General features: G+C 44.2%; 2 protein-coding genes across 7 annotated transcripts in view; both read left to right on the forward strand.

The window, feature by feature from the left end:
- Window positions 1-714: 714 nt before the first annotated feature.
- Window positions 715-9886, forward strand: PSMA3 (proteasome 20S subunit alpha 3). Its single transcript, XM_041477111.1, has 10 exons — window positions 715-841; window positions 1403-1526; window positions 2950-3051; window positions 3173-3246; window positions 3821-3893; window positions 4824-4889; window positions 7485-7531; window positions 9052-9119; window positions 9264-9328; window positions 9698-9886. Exons 1-10 carry the CDS (start codon window positions 819-821, stop codon window positions 9740-9742), a joined length of 687 nt encoding a protein of 228 aa, XP_041333045.1. The 5' UTR covers window positions 715-818; the 3' UTR covers window positions 9743-9886.
- Window positions 9887-22744: 12858 nt separating this feature from the next.
- ARID4A (AT-rich interaction domain 4A) overlaps window positions 22745-25546 on the forward strand; it is a 47344-nt gene continuing 44542 nt past the window's right edge. For 3 of the 6 annotated variants that reach the window (XM_041476529.1, XM_041476555.1, XM_041476563.1), the window contains exons 1-3: window positions 22745-22841; window positions 23467-23528; window positions 24713-24823. In XM_041476529.1, coding sequence (XP_041332463.1) covers window positions 23523-23528; window positions 24713-24823 — 117 coding nt within the window. In that variant the 5' untranslated portion in view covers window positions 22745-22841; window positions 23467-23522. Of the gene's footprint in view, window positions 22842-23466; window positions 23804-24712; window positions 24824-25546 lie in introns of all 6 variants that reach the window. The other 3 variants (XM_041476547.1, XM_041476538.1, XM_041476573.1) reach the window with 3 other exon arrangements.

Here is a 25546-nt window from a genome sequence, read left to right on the forward strand (position 1 = left end):
CAGCGGCTGAGTCACTGCGGCCCGGCAGGCCCGGGGAACCGGCGGCGGGGCGGGGCGGGCGCCGGGATAATGCACTGCTTGTGCTCCTCTATATAATATACGTTATGCATTTCAAATCTATTCCTGTGATCCGTACGTTTAATTTAAGTGGGGGCTTGCGGGGAAGCAGGGGAGGGACTCTCGGTCGGGAGCTGTAGGGATATGGCAAAGAGTAATGCGGGGACAGAGAGACAGAGGGGAAAGTGAGGATATTGGGAAGGAATTCACCCCGTGAGGGTCTGGGGCCCTGGCACAGGGTGCCCCCAGAAGCTGGGGCTGCCCCTGGGTGCCTGGCAGTGCCCAAGGCAGGCTGGCAGGGCTTGGAGCAGCCTGGGATGGTGGAGGTGTCCCTGCCATGGCAGGGGGCTGGAAGTGGATAATCCCTAGGGTTCCTTCCAACCCAAACCACCCTGGGATTCTGTGAAATGTGAAGGCAGACAAAAGCTCCCATAGGTTTGGAGTGTTGTGTAACGCTCAGTGATTTCACATCCAGGATTTGCAGTGTGGGTACATCCAGCACTGATGAAGTGGCCTCTCCTGGTTTTTAGTCTCTTTTTTCTTCTGTTTCTACATCTTATGTAAAGGGTCAGCCTGTTTTGGGGACTTCACGCCATCTCTAGCAGTGACAGTCTTGAATTTTTTAAATGAATAGCCTTGATCTGAAAATGCTGTGATACTATGTGGGTTTTTCTTCCTGAGAATTGTGTCTTTTTCTTCAGTATGACCTGTCAGCTTCCACGTTTTCTCCAGATGGCAGAGTGTTCCAAGTGGAATATGCTATGAAAGCTGTGGAGAATAGCAGGTAAGATACAAATATCTGCATCAAATATCTGCTCTTTTTGAAGCAGAGCTGTTGGACTAGAGAAACAGGAGGGTCAAATTGTGGTGGTAAAATGAGCTCTGATCTAAAAGCCCATTTTAGGGATGTGGATTGAGGCATGCTCAGAACCTTCCTTGTAAATGTGTATCAGCTTCCCAGGGATTCCTTAAGTCATGGAGGACATCCAGGTGCTGCTGCAGCTGCTCTGGAAGCTGCTCTGCTCCCTGGAGTGTGTGTGAAGGAATGCTGGGAGCTGGAAATCCCAGCTGTGCTTTAGGGGCAGCAGGACGGATTGGCAGGGTCACCCTGGGGCACCCAGGGGTCTCTCTGCTCCACATAAGGATTGGAATCACAGAACCCCAGGATGATTTTTGGGTTGAAAAGGACCTGAAAGACCATTTAGTTCCACCCCCTTGTTTTCTTCATTGCTGGAGTTGTGACCAACCTACCTTGGGAGAAATCATGTCCCTGTTTCTTCTGTCTTGGTAATTGTCTGTGAAGTATTTTACATTGTGAGGAACTGACATTTTTCTTGTCTTCCAGTACAGCAATTGGGATAAGATGCAAAGATGGTGTTGTGTTTGGAGTAGAAAAGTTAGTGCTGTCCAAGCTTTACGAGGAAGGGTCCAACAAACGCCTCTTCAATGTCGACCGACACGTTGGGATGGTAAGGTGCCACTCCTTTAGGTCTGCATGAATTGTAAGGGAACCCCCTCAAAAGGATAAATTTATCAGTCAGAGAATCAAAAATAAGTAGATTAAGAAAGTAATGTTAATGTGTCTGTGTGCAAAGTCAGAAATGCCAGTGGTTTTTTTACTCTGTTCTGTAATTTGTTCTTTGCATTAAAACATACATGAGTAAAATCCAGACTTAAAGTAGAAGATTGAGGCTGTTTTAAATTTTTAGGAATGCTTTTCCAGTTGTTCAGACTTGTCTGTAAATATAAACACAAGTGTTAAAATGGTACTTTTTTACACAGTTACCAAATAAGGTATGTTTAGGGAAAACATGCTGCATACGAGGTTTTCTTCTCAGCAATGTGGAAATCACCTGAATTCCTTAAAGATTGGTGTGTGGAGCACAGGCCTGTCCATAACAGGTGTGAGAAGGTGCCAGGGAGTGGTTGCAGTGTGAGAGAAGCCTGTGAATGCACGGGACACGAAGCATTGCTTGGCTTGGTGCAGTATGGTAAAGCATGAGAGGATAATGAATGAGGACAGCTTCGATTATTGATGTTCCTAGAGGAAAGCTCTATTAATGCATGATGCCATTGGCACCTTCAGAGGCTGGAGGCAGTTGGGCAGTGTGGATTGCTCCGTGGCAGGGATGCTGGGTGTGTGCTGTGTGTGTGTGTTCTGTGTGTGTTCTGTGTGTGTGCTGGGTGTGTGTGTGCTGCGTGTGTGTGTGCTGGGTGTGTGTGCTGGGTGTGTGCGGTGTGTGTGTGCTGGGTGTGTGTGTGCTGCGTGTGTGTGTGCTGGGTGTGTGTGCTGGGTGTGTGCGGTGTGTGTGTGCTGGGTGTGTGTGTGCTGCGTGTGTGTGTGCTGGGTGTGTGTGCTGGGTGTGTGCGGTGTGTGTGTGCTGGGTGTGTGTGTGCTGCGTGTGTGTGTGCTGGGTGTGTGTGCTGGGTGTGTGCGGTGTGTGTGTGCTGGGTGTGTGTGTGCTGCGTGTGTGTGTGCTGGGTGTGTGTGCTGGGTGTGTGCGGTGTGTGTGTGCTGGGTGTGTGTGTGCTGCGTGTGTGTGTGCTGGGTGTGTGTGCTGGGTGTGTGCGGTGTGTGTGTGCTGGGTGTGTGTGTGCTGCGTGTGTGTGTGCTGGGTGTGTGTGCTGGGTGTGTGCGGTGTGTGTGTGCTGGGTGTGTGTGTGCTGCGTGTGTGTGTGCTGGGTGTGTGTGCTGGGTGTGTGTGCTGTGTGTGTGTGCTGGGTGTGCGCTGGGTGTGTGTGCGCTGTGTGTGTGCGCTGGGTGTGTGTGCTCTGGGTGTGTGCGCTTGTGCTGTGTGTGTGTGCTGTGTGTGTGTGCTGTGTGTGTGTGCTGTGTGTGTGTGCTCTCTGTGTGTGCTCTGTGTGTGAGCAGCTGTGCTGCTGTCCCTGCAGGCGGTCGCGGGGCTCCTGGCAGATGCGCGCTCCTTGGCAGACATCGCCCGCGAAGAGGCCTCCAACTTCAGGTCTAACTATGGCTATGACATCCCCCTGAAGGTAAGAGGGCAGAGCAGCTCTCAGGGCTTTTGGCTTTTATTCTTGACATGAGAATGAAATTTGATTCCTCGTTTCTGTAAATAAGGGTTTCCAGTGTTTTATTTTTCCTTTTTGCACGCAGCATCTTGCAGACAGAGTGGCCATGTATGTGCATGCCTACACCCTGTACAGTGCTGTCAGGCCTTTTGGCTGCAGGTGAGTCTTGCAGACACACTATTTGTAAATATCTTTTGGTTCACAGTTGCTAGAACTGCTTCAGTTGTCTGAGTTCTTTTTTGGAACCTGGAATTAGCAACCCACAGTTCATGTCCTAAAGAATCCCTTCCCCTTTCTTCTTCTGTATGTCTAACACCTCAGGTGAGGAATTTATATTCCCATAAGGCTCTGCCAGGCTTTTGCAGAGCTGGTTAATTTGTCCCTGGTTTTTAAAGTTTGAGGGTTTGTGCCAGTCAGTCTGTGCTGGTGGTGAAAGCAGAACTTCCCTCTGCAGTCACCCTGCTTGCCCTGACACCCAAAGAGCAGGTCGCAGCTCCTGTGTGATTGTGGTACAAAGGGACTGATAAACAGAGATCTGCTGCCAGGTTACTGACCAGTAAAAGGTTTCTGGCAATGTGCAGGTGCTGTTGTGAGGCAAATTGCTCAACAGAGTGTAGCAGGACAGGAGTTGTTCTGCTCCAGGAAGGGTGTAGGAAACCTGAGCTGGTGTAGCCTCTCTAGTTCTGTGTGTGTTGGTACAAGGAAGAGTTTTAATTTCTCTTTTCTCCTCCAGTTTCATGTTGGGGTCCTATGATAGTGATGATGGTGCACAGCTGTACATGATTGATCCATCAGGAGTTTCATACGTGAGTGTATCAAAAATATTTTAGCATAAGTTCCTCTTTTAAAAATTTCTAGTTGGGAAAATAGTAAGTGTTGGTCCAAAAGAGCTGCTGTTGTTTTCTCCTTTTGCCTGGGAAGATCTCTGCTGAATCACTGCTGCTCCTTTGCACATCCTTGTTAAACAAACATTGTGTATTTCTTAGAAGTGCAGTCTGAGAAACGAGTTTAAAGCTTGTCTGTCAGAAATTGGGAGTTCATCCACTTGGCTGTGTCCAGTGAAAACTCCCATGCACTGCTCCAAAAAGGCAAGGATTGTAGTGATACCCCCTTCTCTAAAAACTTCAGGTAAGAGAGGGCTGTTCCTCTGACACTGCCTGCCAGCAGCAAACCAAATCAAAATAGAATTGTTGTTAATTGTTGTTAGTGCTGCATTTTCAGCTCTGTGTTACACACAGGTCGATGCACACTCATACTGCTGCATTTCTTAAAATTTTCTTGCAGTATATCCAGTACCATGGCTGTTGAGAGAAATAGAAATGCTTAATTTTTGTGTGTTTACACTTCAAATACATTTGCACAGTAGGTAGGTTTAGCTTGGGATTTGCTTGGATCCTGTAGAACTTCTGTAGTTCATGTAGAATTTCTCTCTTCAAACTAATTTTAGTTTAGTCTTCCATTTTTTGTAATAGCAATTAAAAAATCTATTACAACACTTTGAGCTGATAAATTTCTGTCCAGGAATTACTGAACAATTTCTATCAGTACTGGTGGTACTGATGTAGTAATTGGGCTCCATTCAACAATTTGGGGATGTGTCCCAAGAGAGAACAATACCAAGGTTTTCTGGCCTCTTATTATGAATAAGGTGGGGTTGTCATGTGCAAAGTGACAACAAGAGGTGTAGAGGGTCTAGTATATAATTACATTTGCATATTGTTTGGTTTTTTTTTTAGGGTTATTGGGGTTGTGCCATTGGTAAAGCCAGGCAGGCTGCAAAAACAGAGATAGAAAAACTTCAGGTATGTGTAACAGTGTTGTGCTGTCTCAAGACAAATATTCCTGCCTTATCATGTTACCTGTTGGGTGCCTGAAATACATAAAATGCAGGAGAAGCAGGTGAAATATTTCCTTGTACATTTGCCAGTGAGCCAAGTAAGTGAGTGAATATAAAAGTATAAATGTGTTTTTAATTCTGAATGAAAACCATAGGGCAGCATTGTGCAGGATGTTGTATCTATCTTTTCCACAAAGGTTTTAGATGATTCTTTTGTTTAGCAAGTTCAGAAAGGCTGCTCTTGCTAAGGAAAAACTGGTCTGTGGAGAGAAGACCAAAACCAAAAAGTATTGAAATGTCCCTTTAGCTGATTGAAGTTATGGTAGAATCTTGAAAGATTTCCACCTTCCTCATATGTGGAGGTGGAGACAACATGGAACCAAATCCTTCTCCTGGTCTGTCTCATGTCCTTATGTGATTCTCTGTTATAAATATATCTTATTTTGGTCTGCAGAGGGATGTCACAGCTGTTCATGCAAAGGGTCAGAGTTTATATGATTGTTATATTTTTAAGAATATCCTGTTTATGGTGCTGTAGCAAAATGACTGAAAAATTACAGGAAAAATGAGAATGTTCTAGACTTGATTTACTCAGTTTTGAATCTGGTTCAGATACTTGAATACCAAATGAAAGGTAAGAAGCCTGCATGATCATTTGATCTTTATAATGGAATTGTGGCACCTGGGGAATCATAATTTCAATTCCTGTGTGTGCACATTGGCTAAAGACAGTGCTGTGTTGGGTAACACACAATTTATTCCAAATAGTTAATTTTCTGTGCAATGCTGAAATTTTCCAAAACTTCTGCAGTTACTGATGTGAGCTCCTGGAACTGGACAGGAGAGCTGTAGAATGCACACCTGGAGCAGAGGTGTGGCACAGGGCCCAGCTGAGGTGTTCGTTTAGGGGGGCGTGCAGTGTCCCCAGTAATGGAGTGAGTCCAGCCCCTTGTGCCCATGGCTTTTGTTCACTGTGGACTGGGCTGCTTTCCAGGTCACAGCTGATTTTGACAATGTGAATTTGTCAAAGCTAAGATGGGAAAAACCAGAAGTACAAAAGGTTTTGTGGGATGATCCAGCTGATGGTCAGCTAAGATTTGTTTGTTGGAAGAGAGAAGTGCAGGTGCAAAGGGAGAGGCAAGCAGGGAGTCAGGACTTTAACCCTGCCTTGGGGAGCTGCAGAGCAGCTCCTGGCTGGGGAGGGTACAGTGTGTGAAACTGCTGTAGCTGAGGGGGAAAGAGGAAAACCCTGCATTGATCACATCCTTTGCATTTTATGTCTGTAAACTCAGCTGTGGGAAAACTTGTAGTTGTGTGGAGACTGCTTTAATCTCTTCATCTCCTGCAGCTCTGATACTATTACAGCTTTTTGATATGTGGACATGATCATGATTAACTCCTGGGATAAAACTGTTCACAGTGTTTACTTTCATTGTCTGCAGAATTTACATACCTGGGATGGGAAAAGGATAATGGCAGAAATGAAATTGACTTCAGTTTTCTTTTTTGTAAATATGCATGACAGTAGTAGAGCTTTAGGGTTTCCTGTTTGACTGCTGACTTTATAAAATGCATGAATACACATTTAAATGTTTGTGTGACACAAGCTACATTTCTGTTCTGGACTGAGTGTCACAAAGGCAATGGGTCTCTGTTTAGGGAACTTCTCCAGATGGGATTGTGATGGCACATTTGTCCAAGCAGGCATGGGCATCTCTTCTGTGGCCTGTTGCTTCACCCCAGAAAGGGCTGTGGCATTCCACATGAACTCTTGTCACCTTAATCCCTTCACCAGTGCCTTACAACTACCTGCCATACTGAGAGTTTGAAAACGTTTTGAGAATTAGAAGAGATGGTAAATTGCATTATAGAAATACAGGAAAATATATTACTGCTTCATAGGCCAGAAAAGTTGATCTATAAAACACAAGTTTATTATGTCCTGGAATTTTGCACCAGTCTTTGTTCTGATTAACTGTGAAGCTGCCAAAACACTGTGATTTAACTGAGAAAATGTGAAATGAGATGCTGATGCCTTGCTCAGGCAGGCAGTTGGTTGTTAAATGATATTCTCCTCTTGGGGCATTACTTAAAACCCAAAATTACTTGCATAAAATGTTGGTAAGACCAAAAGTATTCCTATGCTGCCTAGAGGGAATAGCAATATTACATGTGAATATATGGTGCCTCTCCCATGTGGTTATTTTATATCAGTTGAGCATAAAGCATCTAGGAACAAGTCAAGCTTTTAGGATGCCAACATCACCAGTGTAGCTTCTAAGATTTCAGCTGATGAGTGCTTTAAACTGGGAAATTTCCAAGTAGTATTTTTTTTTCCTAGAATCTTTCAGTTAAAAGATTCTTCCCTGGAAGAATGACTTGCATAGAGCAGGCTAGAAGATGCATTGTAGAGAAGAAATGTGGTTTTGGCCTTTTCTGTTCCTTTGACTCCTGAACATGAAGCTCATCAGGCACATGCACAGCTTCTCCTGTTCTGACCCTGTGGAAGATTTATATTTTCTTAATAGAAATCTTATATCTGTGTGTATTTTGCCTGCAGATGAAGGAAATGACCTGCCGTGATGTTGTTAAAGAAGTTGCAAAAATGTAAGTCTCCAACCCGTTTTTCCAACTTGACAAAAATCCAGCCTGGTGAGCTTGCTTTGGTTTCACACTGAGGCTGTTCCTTTTAAACTGGGTGTTGTGTGTTAAACTGTCTGACTCTAATCCCTGGTTTTAAAATATTTAAACCAGGTGACAGATGAAGGGAAACTTGGTGTGCTGCTTCTGACGTAGGAGTTGTTTGAACAATGACCTGATGTTTCAGAGAGAAGCTGCCCACAAATGATGCTGAAATCTTGGACCCAGCCTAAAAAAACCTCAAATGCTTGGGAAAGAAGCAAAATAGTACTTCTTTAAAGGAATACATTCAGTATAGCTGTATTATTATTAGACATTTTAAAATAATTTATAATAATGAAAATACTTCTGTTCTAGTTCTGCTTCAGCTCAAACTCAGCAGCAGCTCTAGACAGGGCTCTGTTTTTCAGCTCAAATTCATCTCCTTAGTAGCACTGAGTGAGGTAGCAAAGATTTTAACATTTTTAAACCTAAAATACTAGGCACAGTCCAGAGCAGTGATTTCTTCAGGAGCTTGTGAAGGTGTACACTTTGTTGCTAAAGGCTTGTAACCAGCTGAACCACGAGAAAGGCCTAGAGATCACCTCAGCTAGCAGACAGGAGGCTCTGTAAGCACAGAGGGGCGTTTCCCTGGACACCAATGTTCACTTCAGTCTTTGGATTTGTTTCACAATACTTCCACTGGAGGTGTGCTGCTGAAGGTATCCTGCCTTCCTCCACTATCTCCAGGGTATCTACACTGGGTAGAAATTGCTGGAATTTTTCAACTTCTGACTTATTAGTGCTTTCTGAAGCTAACTAAGAAATACAAAATACAGGCTTCTTAAACAGTGAAGTCACAGGTTACTGTGAGTTCTGCTGGTTTGAGTGTCTCAGCCCAGGATTGTTCCACTTTGTTTGCATGTTCTGCCACAGGATGAATCAAATCAGTTTTGTTATTGCAGTGTTAACATTTCTATCCCACAGGCTAAGCAGTGATTTTACTGGTCTGGGTGGCACTGTGTATGCTGTGATACCACTTGGAGTTTGAATTCCCATTTCCATGTTTGCCATAAGCACCACATTGGAAATCTTATGTACAGACTTCTGATTAGACACAAAATACTTTGTCTAATTTGGGATTTAGTGTTAAGTGTAAACTGCAGTAAGGTTTACAGGGGAAATGCAGGACACTCCAAGCTGTATTATAACTGGTCTAGCAGAAGCAGGCAGTGATGATGCAGCCTTGGTCCTGCAGTATTTAAATCTCAATGTTTGTTCCAGTTAGGGCAACTCAACCTGCATCTTGCTGTAATGATTTAAGGTGCTGTTAGATTAGCAGATTTAAGTTTGGAAAATTCTCTGATGGTTTTTGGTGAGGAGAAGGCACAGGAAAAGCTTCTATTAATCATGAGAATACTTTAACAGAAGAAATCTGTGACAGGAACAAAGTATATTTAGCCTGTTGGTCAGTCTGTTCTAATCTGTTCTTTGTCTGTTCCTTTCAGAATCTACATAGTTCACGATGAAGTAAAGGATAAAGCTTTTGAGCTGGAACTCAGCTGGGTTGGAGAAAGTAATGCATTTCTGTAATTTCTATAAACACTCCAGAAAATTTATGACTTTTTGTAACTAAAGCAAAACATTGCTTCTTAAATTCACTCTGTATGTCAGGGTCCTTGTGTGAATTGTAATTAAGATATATTCTTTTTATTGGCAGTAACCAATGGAAAACATGAAATTGTTCCCAAAGACATCAGAGAAGAAGCAGAAAAATATGCCAAGGTAAGTTATGACTTGGGTGTTGTTGCAGTGCTCCACTTGACAAACTGCTGAGCTGCCAGGAAAATGTATCATCCCAACACACATCCCCTCAGGGTGAGCTGGTGTGGCTGGGAAGGGACAGTAGGGAAGGCTACAGTGTAACCCAGGGATAGTTCTTGCTCTCAGAAATTGTCAATTCACTGCCTGCCACAAGTGGGGTCTTTCTCCTTCAAAGGTAAATGCACTGATGGGAACTGTCCTGCTCACCACAAGGGCTTGGACACTGAGAGGGGGGATGAAGCTGCAGCAAACCTCATTGTGTTTATTGCAGGCTGAATTATAAAACAGCTGTTAGACTGTTCTTTAATTACACTTTCTTTTTTTAAACAGGAATCTTTGAAAGAGGAAGATGAGTCAGATGATGACAATATGTAACACATGGTTACTCCAAAACAAGTCCAACTTTTCTTATCTTAGACCAGGTTTGTTTATAATGCATTATGCATGGGATGCTGTTGTGTACTTGTTGGAAGAAACCAACTGACCAACTTGCACTAATAAATTTTCCATTTTACTGTCTGTTAGCTTTTATTTCAAAATGTATAGGCCAGCAACTGTATCAGAGACATTGAGAAGGAAAGACATTATCAGGCTGCTGTTGCTTCCTAAAACACTCCATTTGAGCCAGGCTATGCACAGAAAAACAATCTGTTTAGACAAGTCTCTTGCTAATGCTGCATAGTTTAATATTAAAAACTAGTACTCTGTTCTTCCTTGATTAACCAGTAGCACAGTTTGCAGTTTGTTCACAGCCACAGTCTGTGACTGCTCTTTGCAGAAGAGATGAGAACGTGGCCAGCTCTAGCAGCAGGTTATAGTTTAAGGTGATGTGCACAGCTGACAATTCCTAACAGCCCATGTAACAACCAGGAGTGCAGCAAAAGGAATGTTAATCTGAAGTACTCAGCCTAGGCTTAGTGGAGGAGTAGGAGGAATTAAGAACTAATTCAATTTAAAACAGTGCTTGTGTTAAGTTCTAAAGCTGTGAGATCTATTAAGCAATGTAATTGGAATTAATGCTTGAAGAGGCAAACTATTTTTAAACTCTTTTATTCAGCTGTAGTTAATCTTAACACACTTCTGAATCAGCTTCATCAATTGTTGACCTTTCCAGAAGAGAAAAACAAGCTTTGCTGCTGTCATTCCCCACTTCCTAGGAAAACAGACTGCCTATTCTAGTCACTTCCAAGTTTTGAAACAGCAGGTTGGATGGGGCTGGGAACAGCCTGGTCTGGTGGAAGGTGACCCTGCTCATGGCAAGGGAGAGCAATGAGATGATCTTTCAGGTCCATTCTAACCCACATGGTTCTATAAGGTAATAAACTGTTCTGTTTACCACCTTAAAACTCAGTTAAATTTTGAAGTCTTGTTTGTACATGCAGTTAAAATTCTAATGGCCCTGCTAATCTAAAATGCATACTTGTGTAATGAATCAAACTCCTCAGCTTTAGGACTACACACTCTTGTTCACCAACCCTTAAAACAGCAGCTTTCCCTTACAGGTTTATTTTTATAGAGGTAGTTTGGAAAATACCTGGCCTTCTCCAGTCTGCTTTGTACCAGGATTACAAAGCACAGGTTCTGCTTCCTTTTTGTGACACGGGAAGGTCGGCAGAGGGAGGTGGCTCTGGCTGTGTCAGTTCAGGCCACCTGAGCTCCTGCTGGGACAGATGGGACCAGCCTGAGCCAGCCTTAGTCATGGCCAGGACAGGCAGCCTCCTTCAGTGCCTCCTCCTGAGGCACAGTAACAGCTGCTGCACTGAGTCAGCCTGGAATTCCAGGGCTCCAGACTGAATTTACTACTGCAGCTTCCTGCTGACTCAGCTCCTGGAGTCACAGGCCAGTGCCAGTCAGGAAACGCCTCAGCAGCACCTTAAAGCATCAGCTGAGGCTGATCTGCCACTCCCTGGCAATGACAGCAGGGAAGTACCTGATTCTCTTAATTGTGTCTTGATTCTATTCCTAAAATCACAGAATTTTCTGAGTTGGAAGGGAGCCACAAAAATCATCAGGTCCAGGATCAGACCCATGAGCTCAGTGTTTGTAGCACATGCTGTGAACTGGTAAAGGGAAACTGAAGTAAACCTCATGTGGCTACACCACCAATCCTCCCCTCTAATCCTGTCAGTGACAGCCACTCACAACTGGGGACAGGAGCTGTAACAACACTCACTGCCACATTTCAGGGTACAGTGAGAAGAGCAGGACCAGCTGTGTATATTTAAAAGACAAAATTGAAGGAATATGAAGAGATAAGAGGTGCACAGCCACCTACTTGCTTATCCAAAATTTCCAAATAACTCCAATGTTTCTTGGAGAACATGGCAATCTATAAAGCTCCTTTGAGGATAAACAACTTTTTTATACTTTTTCACAACAAGCAAGAAGTTCCACGGAAAGCAATTTCAAGAGGCTGTAGATAGCAGTACATGCAAAGTGCTGCCCAGTGGCTTGCCTGTCATGGCAAAATTTAGTTCAATAATACCAAGATTATTATTACTGTCAGGTTATTTTCCAAATTTAATCCTTAATTTATCAGAGTATAGATTCAGCCTGTTGACGAAAATTTTATGGTAAGGGAAAAAACCTACTTTCATTTCCACTGACTGCAGATGGGGAAAGAAAAAAAAAATAGAGCATTACAAGGTGAGAAAAGAAATTTGCCTTTTTTTTTTTTTGGGAGTGGAGGGAGGGGTCAAACAGGAAAAAGGAGAATTCTAAACAAGCTCCTCTAATACTGACATTGCCCTTTAGAAACAGAAAACCAGCAGAATTCTTTTTGATCATAGTTTCAGCATTGCTTCCTCTGGTCAACAAGGTCCAGGAACATTAGATTTCTAGCCCAGAGACTCATTCCAGCAGAAAAATTACTGCAACTCCCCTGTGACAGCTATTTTTGTAACCATGCAGTTCCATGAGGCAACCACACTGTATTTAACAAGTAACTTACTAATTTTAGTTACTTAAAAATTAACTAATTATACAGCAGTGCTTTAGTCATCATAATATTTCACTAAATTAGTCCACAGTTGATAGGCTAAACAGAAACTTCAATGAGTTTTGCTACTGAGAAGTATTTACTTGTTGCTATGTCAAACAGTGGAGTTGAGAAGGGGAAGAAATCTTTAAAAAAGAAGGAAATGGCTGCTTATGGCCACACTGACCAAATGAACTAAAAATGCAGTGGGACAGCAAAGAATGATTAAACTTTAAATGCTGAAGACCATTTTCTTCTAAACATACGATACTGTCTGAGGGAAATCACTTGGTGAACAAGCTCCAGAAGGGCTCAAGCTGGATCTGAGATGATTTAGATGACAACTAGATCTGTTCCAGAACAAGACAAAATAATATTAAATTGCAAACAACCAAAAAGCTTGTATTTTGCAGAGGCTCTCTTTTAATTACAGGACTAGGGGGAAAAAAATCAGGCTCTGTTAGAGATACTCCCATATCCTGCAGGCTTAAACATCTAAAGACAGGAGTTTGACACCTGATCAGGCAGCCAACACGAAGGTTTGAAAGGCACCATGCATTCCTACAGAAGTAAGGCTTGGATCCCCTTCCCTAAAATTAAAATTAGCTTTTCCAGCTGGATTGAAAATAGTCAATTTTAACCATTTAATGTAACTAAAATGTGGAAATGCTTTGCAAGGCAAACAAATGGCAGGGTGAAATGTTCTGAATTAGAGATTTGAGCACGAGGTGATTCTAAGAGTCTCGCTTGGGTTATTTCTGCCCAAAGCACTGGGAAGTTTCAGATCTAAAGATAGCAGAAAAGCAGCACTGCTTGCTTCAGGCTCCACAAGTAACCTACTTTGTGCTACTATGGCCATTTATGGGAACACATAATAGAGCAGAAAGTTAAATACCCACTTGGAATGCGTAACTCCAGTCCTTGCCATGCTGAAACACCTCGTGCTCAGGGTTTCGATGGTGTGTTCTTGCTCAAGACCCAAAGCACAAGGCTTACACAGAACAGCAGGAAGGAAGAGTCTACAGACCAAGTCATCTCTTAGCTCAAAGTCATCCCTCCACCCAAGGAGTGTTTAAGAAGTACAGATCCAACAATGACACAAGAGTAGCCTGTTCAGTAAGATGCTTCCTCTTTAAGTCTCACACATCCACTGGCTGTTACTCAGCGCCTCATGAATCACTACTCTGCTGTTTATTGAGGCTGGATATGTCACATTCCTCGTTACAATTATTTAGTCAGCAGGTCCACATACAGCAGCTTTGCTCAAGAAAATTAAGAAGGGGATTAGGTGAACTGCAGGTGACAAACTACAAAACAATAGGCTCCAGTATCTGGTTTACTTTATCCATCTCCATGATTGCACCAGGGCAGATTTTAGAATATGAAAGTGCACTTGCAGAGTTCAAAAAGCAAGTTTAGGCTATTGCATCAAGATTATTAATTTTATGTTACTTTAATAAGGCCATAAAAGTTACTGCCTTGGATAATAGCCTCTTTACAACTGCTAGTACTGCTGATGAAATAAATGATGGCAAGATTGTTAGAAGTAACCCATACATGAAATTTCCTGTGTGGCAGACATCCACGAGGCCATCTCCAAAAGAAATACTACTCATCTGTATTTGGTGCTGACTCTCAGAAAGGAAACATTCCAAGCAGAACGTGTCTCATGCAGATCTGAAGTATGCCAAGCATTGGGTCATTCATTTGTAACTTCTCATCACCAAAAATAGCTCCATGGCCTGAGGTTAAAGCCCCACATGCTGAGAGTGTGATGTCCATGTGGATGCAGCACTGCTTGGGATGCTCCTGCCTGTGCAGTCCCAGGCACCCTTAAGGAAGGAGATTTGGAACAATTCCAGGGCTGTTTTGCAAGTCTCTTCCTGAAGATAAAACCACAGCCATAGAAGGGAAGGCAAAACAGCAAATTCAGTAACACATCTCAGCATGACCTTAAAATGAAGTACACAGTTGAAAGATTACAAAGAGAAAAATAGTTTTGATTGTCATGACAATTCTGATGCTGTAATTGCACCAAAAATACAGCAGAGAGTCTGTTCTCTCCCCCTCATTTTCTTCTTTCAGTTGCATGTCTGTAAGACAAGGACCAGCTTTTCCTCTGCCCACCAGTTTTTCAAGTTGCATGCAGCAAGGAAGTTACTTCTACTTAAGAACTGAGAGCTATTTTGAGATACCAACTGTTTGTAACTTTCCTTTATGGAGCATCTCACTGCCTATTATGTCTAATTACCCAGAGTTGCAGAAAACAAGTGGTAGCAGAGTTAAGCCTTGCCTTACTGTAAATACATTCTAGTATTTTAGAACACAGGCTCTACTACCAAGCTCAAACCAAGTTTCCTTTTTCCAGATGGATGCAGCCACCCCCACACAGTGCTCTTTCATCTTCAGTACATTGCTATTAAAGGACTCTGAAACAGTTGTTTAAAAATGGTTCTTACGAGTTGCTGTGCCAACCAAAAATGGACAACTAGAATGAAGCAGGCAGCAGCATCACACAATTTGTAGTCCAAACACATGCATATCTTCAGATACAGGAAAAAACTGAAATCCCCTCAAGTCTCCCCTAAAAACAGTGTAGGAACTGCCCACTGACAATACCATTTTAGGCAATGTGATAAAACAAGCCAATCAAGGGTTCAGAAAGAACATGGTGTGCTTTACTGCTGCATAAAATTAGATAAAATGTGGTGCACATACTGTCTGCATATCCAAAATCAGTCATTAGGACTCCAATTTCACCAGATTAAGAGTAGGTTCAATTATAGTGAATTCACCCAAAAACTGATGCGTTCCAACCACCCACACACCCCTAAAACCCACCCAAGTGATGCCTAAATATTTGTAAGTTAAAATTTATCTTGTTTGATGGGATTTTAGAGAAGCAGGAAATCTGCTCCTTTCATTACATCCAGAAAGAACAGCGAGCTCTTACATGAGACTGCATTAACAGGTGACAAGAGCAGCACAGGAAGCACCAGCTAATTTAGCAGAATGTTCAAAGCTCAGTTTCAATTCCAACCCCAGGTGCTCCCACAGCCAACAAAGCCCACCAAGTGAGAGCCCATTTCCCCCAAACACTTCTATGTACATCAGGAACAGAAACAAATCTGAAATGCTGTTTGAGGCTGAACCAAAATGTAGCTAAATGTGTTTTCCATCAGTTGGTTTAACAGGAGCTGCTTCCCCCAGCCAAGTGCTTGAATGTCTACCCTCACACCAGTGTATCCTGTTGTGCTGCTTGCAAGGACACGACAGATCACTCCCACAAATACATCTTCCATTGATCCAGAATAACAAAACCCTCTAAAAAGCCATGTATTTTGTTCTGTCAGAGTTCTGAATGTAACACAACACAGCTCTGTTTATAGCTGTAGCTAATGAGGTGACACTACACAGGAGCACTGCAGGGGAAGCACATCCCTGAAGGTACCAACTCCAGCAAACAGCACAGTCTGGCAATTAATTAACAGCTTAAGTGTTGATGGGGCAGCCAACTCCCTGGCCACCTGGAAATGAGCTACCTGGAATAATATCCTCCAAAAGACAAGAGACAAATGAATAATAGCTTTGGAAAAGATGGCTGAGCAGGAAAAAAAAAAATCAGAATTTAATCACTGGCTGAACTGTAGATTCTCACCAACAGCTACTTACAGCTCAAAACACTTAATTCAAAAGACTGAAGGCATTAATACTTTTAACTAAGAATCAATACTGACCAACTGCAGTCTTATTAGCTGCGGCTGAAAAGTAAATTAACCTGCAGTGATTGAAATAATTTGGACAAGCAAAAGCCCTGGAAGAAAGGCCATGTAACCATTGCCTCACCAGCTTTCTTTTGCTGAGCAGCCATGCTGAACAGCAGTGCTGCTGCTTCCCTCTTTGTGCCAGGCTGCAGGCAGTGACACACAGACTGCAGTGTCACACACACTTCAGGGACACACACAGTGCTTCTGGAGGGTAACAAGGAAGGACTGGGAATCCACAGTCCTGATCCTGCTGGATCACGTTGCTCTACACTCTGCATCTGTAACAATAAAGTATTTTAATCACCAGCTTATCAGTGCTGACAAGCCTGAGACACCCCTGTTCTGGCAGGTGGACCATGTCCAAGGACTCACCATCAGTGTTAGAACCCTGTTCTTTATCTCCACAAGTATGGAAAGATGCATTTCAGTAAAAATCTGAACTCTGCAAGCCACTTGCACAAGCTTTTTCAGACACTGCTATATGAGAACATGACTTTATTTCCTTCTTGTACCTTTTTTACATGGCTACTGTTGCAGCAAAAAGTCTTCCCAGGAAGCAGTGGGGGAAAAAAAAAAATCAGTCTAAGATATAAACTAGCAACAGGCAGGATAAAAGGATAAGTAGGGAAGATTCTGACTTCAGATTGCCCGTGACACATCACTCAAACTACTGACAAAGAAGAAGACCAAAGAAGATCTAACAGAGGTAAAGAAATTAATCCAGCCAGAGTTAGTCCTCTACACCAAAGTGAAACACCCATTTCAGCTCTCCAGTGTCAGCAGCAAGTCACATCTTAGCTATGGGCAGCATCAGAAACCTCTTCAATAAACATTTCCTCCCAGTGTGGTATCACAAAAGGCTGAAAAAGCGACCACACTGTTTGCTACAAAGTAGATCTTAGAAGTTAAACACTTATGGAGGAGTAGCTTCTATTTCAGCATCTTAATTTACTCAGAAGACTGCAGTAAGGTTCTTCAAATACAACATGCAGAACTTCAAAGACTTTTTCTCCTGCTGGTTTTCATAGCAATGAAATAAGCAATTGCCACTCCCAAACCCACATGGGGTTTTGCTTTCAAGTTTTACCCTGTACATTCGATTTAGATGGGAGTTTACTAAAGCAGCAGTAATTATAACCTAGAGATTTGACTTTGTTAGGAAGAATACAGACTATTTAGAGATTCAGGTATAAGTTTAAATGTTTTCCATTTAAGTTTATTTCAAGAATATAAAATAAATTCAACCTGTAGATGGGTAACTGTCTGTATTTACCAACAAAACTTTCCCTTCATTCCTGTAAAAAAAAACCCCGTATTTTCTCCCCTTGAAAGATAAAAACTTTCACAGATAAAGAATTTACATCAGGAATAAAGGTTTCCACCTCAGAAGCCAAGAAAAAAGGCTGGATGCTGCAGAGATAATTTGGAAGCCAGTTAAAAAGCATGGAGAGTTAAAAAAATGAAGTTTACAGCCCTGGAATGGTTGATGCACTGATGCAGCCTGTTCATGCACAAAATACATTTCTGGTACTAACCACTGTCTTGTGCCTGCCATGAAAAATGTTATCCAGAAAGCCTGAAAGACAACTAATGACAGGCAGATGTAAAGATCTGATCCTTCACCTTCCCTGCTGGCATCCAAAGTGTTCTTTTGAAAAATATGTAAGAACATTCTCCTTCAGCAGCCCTGTGAGCAGTGCTACCCAGAACAGTAACTGAATTCTCATTTGACTTCAAGCACCTACTTCAAGTTTTGAAAGACAGGCTGATCACTTGATTGCAGGTGATGACAGAATCCTTTGCCACATCTAAATTAAAGCTGCTGCACAAATCTTCAGCTTCCCTGCAGTGCTGTGTAGTTGTTTTGCAACACTGCACGACTTCCCCAGGATAGCTGTAACTATCCTCACCAACGTGAACTTGCAGTCCTGAGAAATAATACAAGAAATTCAGTGTATTTGTAATCAAATTCTGTATCCTGCATCGCTTTATTAGACAAAACAGAAATTAAACATCTCTATTCAGATTAACTTAATACCACGTGACAAAACATGCAGAAACTGGCTTTAGAATCCATGCTTAAGTAAACCCTGGCAATAAGCATGTAGGTCCTAAATTAGCCAACATTAACATTTGATAAAAATATGTCAGCTATCATAAAATTCCATACCAGAAAGAATAAAAATAGCCTCTTGCAACACAGCTCTTGTTCTGTCCAAACACAAGATTACCAAATCAGTCTTAAAACAAGGAATATTTTCTGTCTGGCATTAAAAGATTGCCTGACAGATGCCACAGCTCACGGGCTGGGGGAAGCAGCAGCTCCATGAGCTGAGAACTGCAAGGGCTCTGCTGCTGCTGGGCTGCCAAGAGCACCCTCGGTGAACCCTGCACTGATCCTGCCCTCACTGCAACTCGGGGGTGCCAGCTCACACCTGCAGCCACAAAGCACAACAAAGTCTGGATGTGGTTTATTCAGGAAAATGGGGCTGCTCCTCCCTGGAGATCAGTGAACTTGGCCAGCTGAGCATGGATCACTTTACTGGTGTTACTGGGAAAAGCAACTACAAAGTGAGTATTATTTGTGCAGAGCTGATAGAAATCCCAGCTCTGAGATTTTTCTCACACAAGTATTTCTGACAGTGCTCTACATCACAAATATTTTCATCATTACTCATGTCCACAAGATACTGCACTGCTGCAGAACATCCCCAGAGCAGATCCAAGAATCAGCACTGAACTTCAGTGGAGAGAATGCATCAATTCAGGCTTCCTGAGGGCTGCCAGGCTTTGTGTCTTCTCCACTGGGAACCCTCCCAAGACAATGATTAAAATCAGCATGAAGTTATGTTTAAATAATTAAATGTCCGAATAATTAAATGTCCATTTTTCTGAACTTGAGGACATGAATGCCCCAGAGCTGGGGAAAATATAAGTAAGTATTTAACAGGTTTCATTCAAGTTGATTTGGTTTTTTCCCCCTTTCTCACACACATGATTATAAAAATGAAGGAACTTAATAGTTTAACAGTGCAGCACATTTTTCTCTGTGACCAGGAAAGGTTTGATCTTCCATTTTTATAATCTAGCTATTACTGGCTGAACTTTTTTGCTGTCAACTTCAAATTTATTGGGATCGTGACCAGGAAAGGTTTGATCTTCCGTTTTTATAATCCAGCTATTACTGGCTGAACTTTTTGCTGTCAACTTCAAATTTATTGGGATTTTTCTCTTTATACATGCACTTCACAACTTCTTACCGTCCTCCTCTGAGCAGTCTGCAATCATTTAGATAATAAAGCTTTGTGGGAAGCATGTGACCTTAGTTTGTACAGAAATACTGCAGTTCCACATAGACAGAGGATCTGCAGAAGTGTTGCCTATTTAACTACAAAAACACCAAGGGAAAGAGCATTAAAAAAAGAACAATGGAAAGAGAAATAAAAGGTCTGACAGAGTAGCACTGTACTTCACTACACAGAAAGAAGCTCAGTGTTAAAATAAGATCCAATATTTTTAATGTTTCTACAGTATTTTGGCTGCAATTGTACGTGTATTCTGAGTTCTTTTACAAAAAATCCAGTGTGTCAAGAGTATGTGATTAGTGAACAGAATAAAACCATCTTACTTATCCCAGAAATCTTCTTACTTCATCTGTGATCTGAAGGAAGCCACGTGATGCATTCAACAGTTACTTGTTCTGCTGTTCTTAAAGAGAACTGTAAGATACAGACATTCCTGAATTTACTTTTTCTTATCAAGTGCCACATGTATAGAAGACTTTGGGCAAGATTTCTGGGAGAAGTGTATTCTGCAACTAATACATCAATCACATTTTCAAGTGCTTCAGTCTATTATTTGTACTAATTTACTTACAGCCATCACTTAGAATTCCATGTGACCAATGGCCAGTGCCGTGCTTAGAGTGCCTTAAAGCTTTTAATTGTTTTTAAATTAAGAAGCCTTTAATTTGTTCAAGCTAAACTCAAATGCATTTCCCCAGGCAAATCTCCTGTGCTGCATCTACAAGGCCTTTGGTACTAGCAAAGTACAGATAACCAAGCACTGCTGCTTTGAACACTGACCTAAAAAATGAAATGTTTCTACCTCACAGTGTGTCTGTTTACAGAGAGATTAGATCCTAAAAGGACTTACTGTGATTGTCCCACTCCAGAGCCTCTCAGCTGTTCACTGTGCAGTGAACACACCAGGCCATGATAAAAAGGCTCAGCAAAGTGACCTCCTCTGCTCATTTCTTCCACTCATTCCCACAGCTTCCCTGCAAGGGTTTGCACAGGGGGATGGGGCACAGTGCAAAGATCCAGCACAGCCAGGATGGCTTCAAGTTTCAGAGCTGCTTAACAATGACATTTAGGATGAAAAATTTCAGTACCATGGAGTAACTCTTGAGTCCTGGATATCTTATTCCAATGAAAAGATATTTAAATCAAAACTAGATTTTTTCCTGCCCTGCCAAAAGCACAGTGTTCTCATTCCATGACACCAGACATCATCCCTAAGCTGTGTGAGAACATTTGTGCTGTGCTGAGCTGCCCACTGGGCATTCTTAGGTGCTTAAAATACCATAAAAGAACAAGTCACCTCTCCTGCTCACTGGCTATACAGAAATAAAGTCCTTTTGCTCACAGCAGCTTGGTGGGTGATGTGCCACGAGCCTCCTAATTGTGCTGGCTGCAACTGATACATCCACAGGGGCAGGATTTTTATGCTAGAAATCAGAAACAAGACTGGTTAGTTCAATCACAAACTGTTATTTATTTATTGTATGGTTCTACACTCAGTACACAGATACAAACCATGACTCAGGACAGCTCACAATCCAGGCCAGGATTTGCCCAACACATTCCACAGAGAGATCAGAAGTTCACATTCAAATGGAATTTTGGAAGTTTTGTTAACATTTGGGTTAGACACAATACATCCTAAGTCATAGAATCAGAGAATGGTTTGGGTTGGAAGGAACCTTAAAAACATCATCCAATTCCAACCCCCCTGCCATGGGCAGGGCACCTTCCACTGTCCCAGGGTACCCCAAGCCCTATCCAAGCTGGCCTTGGACACTTCCAGGGATCCAGGGGCAGCCACAGCTTCTCTGGGCACCCTGTGCCAGGGCCTGCCCACCCTCACAGGCAGGAATTCCTTCCTCATATGGAAGGTGAACCTGCTCTCAGGCAGTGCAAAGCCATTTCCCCCTGTCCTGTCACTCCATGCCCTTGTCCAAAGTCCCTCTCCAGGTCTCCTGCAGGTTCTCCTCTGATACTCTCCAGTTTATCCCCTGCATAAAGCAAACTACAGCACAGAATCAAAACTCCCTCAATGCTAAATGCCTCAATCTTTAGGCATTTTGTAGAGATCTTCAACCACCTTTACATTTACAACCTCAATCCAAGCACCAAAATTCCAGACCTTTCCTCCAAGTCAGGCCTTGCCTGCAGTCAATTCCAAACAAGTACTGAGTACTTTGTGCATTATTAAACCTTCAGAGCTTACCTGCACCACACACCTCTGCTCACGGAGCTCTCTAGAGAACTCTCCCATTACTTGCCCCTTTCCAAAGCATCAGATTTAATAAAAAAAAATAAAAACACAAAGCCATCTTCCAAGCAGAACTTACAAGGGAACCATACCTGAATTAACCATATATTTCTGTCAAATTAACACAGTGGTCAACCACTGTTGCTTTAGGTATTCCTGAGAGATGTCTTTCCGCTCACAGTGAGCGCTGTCAAATAGATGTTCGTCACTCTGGAATAAAAATTATGGATCTGCTACTTCAGAATAAAAATTATGCATCTGTATTGCCATAAGCCACAGAACAAATTCCATATAATACGTCATAATGTGAAACTCAATTTCAAACATTTGGTTTTATCATAGGCTTCGGCCTGTAATTCCTACTTAACAAAGTTAAAGCTCGTCTCTAAGACCAGACTCTCTCAAAGGACTCCGACAGGTGCGGGTTATCCCGCCTCGTCGGGCCGCACCTCCAGGACCAGACACTACAACACCGCCACACGCCTCCCAGAAGAAGCCCCCAGCCCTCCACACTGCTCATGCCAGTCCCTGCTGCGCCTTCCTGCAGAGGGAACCGTGGGGAAGCGCTCGAGCGGCAAGAGCCGGGCGCGTTCCCTCCCCACCCGCGTCACGGGGACGATGAAGGGCGGCGGAGCTGCGCCCTCCCCCGCGGGAAGGCGGCGCGGGCCGGCAGCCCCTACCTGCACCCCGGGTGTGTCTCTGCGGGGCGCTCGGGCCGCCCCGGCGGCTCCGCGCCCTCACGGCGGGCGGTCCCGGCGCCTCCATGGCGGCCGCTCCACTTCCGGGTCCGGCCGGGCCCGCTCTGCGCCATCGCCGCCACAAGCGGGGCCGCCATCAAGACGCAGCGACGGGCTCATACCGCCGGGAAGAGACGCGGTGCCGCCTCAGCGGACATCGGGATGAGCCTCCCGGCCGTTCCCTCCGCCGATCCCACAGACGATCCCGCTCCTCCCTCTCCCCGCGGCCTAAAATGGGAAAGAGCCGCGCACAAAATGGCGCCTGCGACGCCGCGGCCGCAGCGCCTGCGCGCCGCTCGCGCCGGCTCCGCCCCTACCGCCGCCGTCCCGCCCCCGCCCCGGGGGCGGAGCGGAGCGGGGGCCGCGCTCAGCCGGGGCCGCCGCCGTCTGCGGAGGGGCCCGGGCGGCGCGGGGGCTGCGGAACGAGGAGTTCGCAGGTAGGAAGGGACGCGCGAGGAGGAGGAGGAGGGGAGAGAGGAGGAGGAGGAAGGAGAGAAGGAGGAAGAGGAGCTGGCGGTGGTGGCGGAGTTGCGGCTGCCGCGCCGCCGTCCCGGGGGAGGGGACGCGAAGCGGCTCCGGGAGCTGCGCTTTAAACCCCCCCCCGCACCCCCTCCCCCCCCCGCCCTGTGGGAGCGCACGGGCGCGCGCGCCGCCCCCCTCACGGACCGGGACCCCCGGGACCGGGACCCCCCAACTCTGTCCCGGTATCCCTGGGATCGGCCCCCGCGCTCCCTGGGCCGGGGGGCTGCGGCGCTGCCCCGGGGCCCGGGAGGCACAAGTCCGGGAGGAAGAAGGGGCCCGGCGGGGCCGCGGAAAGTTGAGAGGGGGCCGGGGCGGGTGGGGGGCGGCGGCCCCTGAGCCCCGCGGAGCAAATGGCGACGTGACACACACCGAGCGCGGGGCCGCCCGGCGGGAAGCGCCGGCCGCGCTCCCTCGGCGCGGCCGGGACGGGCGGCGGCTCCTTCCCTGCGTCCCTCCCTCCGCCTTCCCCGGGCTCCCCCCGCCGCCCCTCGCGGGGAGCCCCGCGCTCAGCCCTCAGCCTCCCCCGCTCTTGTTTTGCAGTGTTGCCCGTGCGAGGAGACGTCCTGGAGCTGGAATCGCTCACATAACCCTTAAAGATGAAGGTAGGCGGCTCCGGCGGGAGCGGGGATCGCCGCCCTGTTCGCCCGCCGCTCTGGAGATTTCATTTTTAATCGCTCTCCGTCTGGGCACGGCAGCAGTGGGAGAACGCGGGGCTCGGTGCGTGCTGTGAGTGCTGTTCCTGCTCCCCGGCGAGGTGCAGGTGATTTAAAGCTCTCACCGCCGTGCAGGAGCGCTCGGAACATCCTCATCGCCTCTGAGTTGTTGTTGTCCTTCGGGCTCCCGTCTTTAAACGCTTCCTGTATCAGCAGCTGCTATGGCAAGTTTGCAAAACCACAGCTTTTGTCCCGCCTTTGCTGTTGCCGGTTTGCTCAGTACAAAGGCTCAACAATTGCAGTATAATTTACAAAACTTTTCCTTTTCCCTTCAGAGTTGAATGAAATATCAAGTTATTAAAAAAAAAACCCTAGATATCCTATTCTATTTTAGATTCTGCACCCATTTCCTGTCTTTTCAATGTGGTTATTTTGTCCTTGTTTATCAGTTGCAATGAGCACAGTGAAGTGAAATGTTGAGTATTAAAGTCCAGGTTAAGGAAAACGTGATGAGTATTTCTCTTTAAAAATGCACTGGCAATTAAGTTTTAATAAAGGCATTCCAGGAAAGAAAAATAATTGTTAAGAGCTGTTTGAAAGATTGCAACAGATTTCTCTAGAGGTCTCCTTTTAGTCACCAGGAAAGAAATCCTATATGTAGAATGTTATAGACTTAATTGTAAGTGTCGGGATGACACCAATCTCAAACGTTTTAAATAATCAGTGTCATTGGATTGCTTATAGCTGGAAAAATAACAGCTGTCTGTTGTCTTTTTGTGTAGAACCTACTTGAATTGATAGTTGCTCCTCTACTTTGTTGCCCTTTTTATAAGCAGATATCCTATGTATCAATGAATACCCTCAAAAACATTTCTGGGAGAGGCTGACAATGATTTGACAGGAGGTGTGTGTCAACATCAGTGACAAACCAAAACTTCCTGTAACTTGTTTGTTGGGTTTTTTTTTTTTTCCCCTTTTGAAGACCTCTGCGATGGCAATCTCAAGGACAGACAATTTCTCAATTAAAAAGCCAACAGGTCTAAAAGCCTAGGTGCAAAATGAAATACACAGTGATGCAGCTGTAACTGTAAGTAAGAGCTAAAGTTTGTTTTTGTGTTTTTGTTCCCCTGCAGGCAGCAGATGAGCCTGCCTACCTGACAGTGGGGACTGATGTCAGTGCCAAGTACCGTGGTGCCTTCTGCGAGGCAAAGATCAAGACGGTGAAGAGGCTTGTGAAAGTCAAGGTGAGTGGCTGAGGCTGCTGCTGGTTTTGGTAAAGCATTGTGCTGAAAGGGCTCTCACAGGACATCCTGCTCCTGAAGATTAGAAAATGTTCATCACTTCACTGTATGAATTTTAAACAACACTTAAACGTGGTTTTTTTCATATTTTGTTTGGTTTGGGACGAGTTGTTTTTTGGGGTTTTTTTTTTTCTTTATTTTGGGGGAAAATGTTTTTTTATTACATTTTTTAGTGGGATGCTGGAACAAAAATGAGCTTTCTTGCTTCTTTTTTCCTGACTGCATTTGTCTTCTGTTTTTGAATGCATCAGTTTCCCAACAATAAGTTTTGATGTCACAAATACAGGATTATGGCTTTTCATGAATAATAAGGAATAAGAGCAACCTCTTCAGAAGCAAAAGTTCCATTTCATACCAACTGACACTCTCACTTTTACAGTTTGGAACTGAAAAGGCAATGCAAAAATAAGTCCAACAGCAAGAGAGATGGCAATAATTTGTTTCTTAGGCCAGGTTTTAGCAATGCCTAGGGTAATATTTAAGTTTTGAGTATCTTGATGCAGCTCTAAAGCAGCACGCCCTGGCTGTAGCTGAATTTCTGTGCATGGATAGCATTGGCACATAGTATTCATTCACATTTGCAGGGCTTTTGGAAAAACAACCAAAAGACAAAGTTGTCATTTTGATGTTGCAATACTGTTGTAAATGCCACTATTTGAGAATAAG

The sequence above is a fragment of the Pyrgilauda ruficollis genome, unplaced genomic scaffold, assembly GCF_017590135.1.
Source record: "Pyrgilauda ruficollis isolate IOZ18807 unplaced genomic scaffold, ASM1759013v1 scaffold110, whole genome shotgun sequence".
Taxonomy (NCBI): domain Eukaryota; kingdom Metazoa; phylum Chordata; class Aves; order Passeriformes; family Passeridae; genus Pyrgilauda; species Pyrgilauda ruficollis.

Coding starts and splice junctions, on each gene's coding strand:
- PSMA3 (XM_041477111.1), top strand. CDS start 819: ATGAAAGCTGTGGAGAATAGCAG. Junction 3,247..3,820: donor GTCAGGCCTTTTGGCTGCAG/GTGAGTCTTGCA, acceptor TTTCTCCTCCAG/TTTCATGTTGGGGTCCTATG. Junction 9,120..9,263: donor ACTCAGCTGGGTTGGAGAAA/GTAATGCATTTC, acceptor TTTTATTGGCAG/TAACCAATGGAAAACATGAA.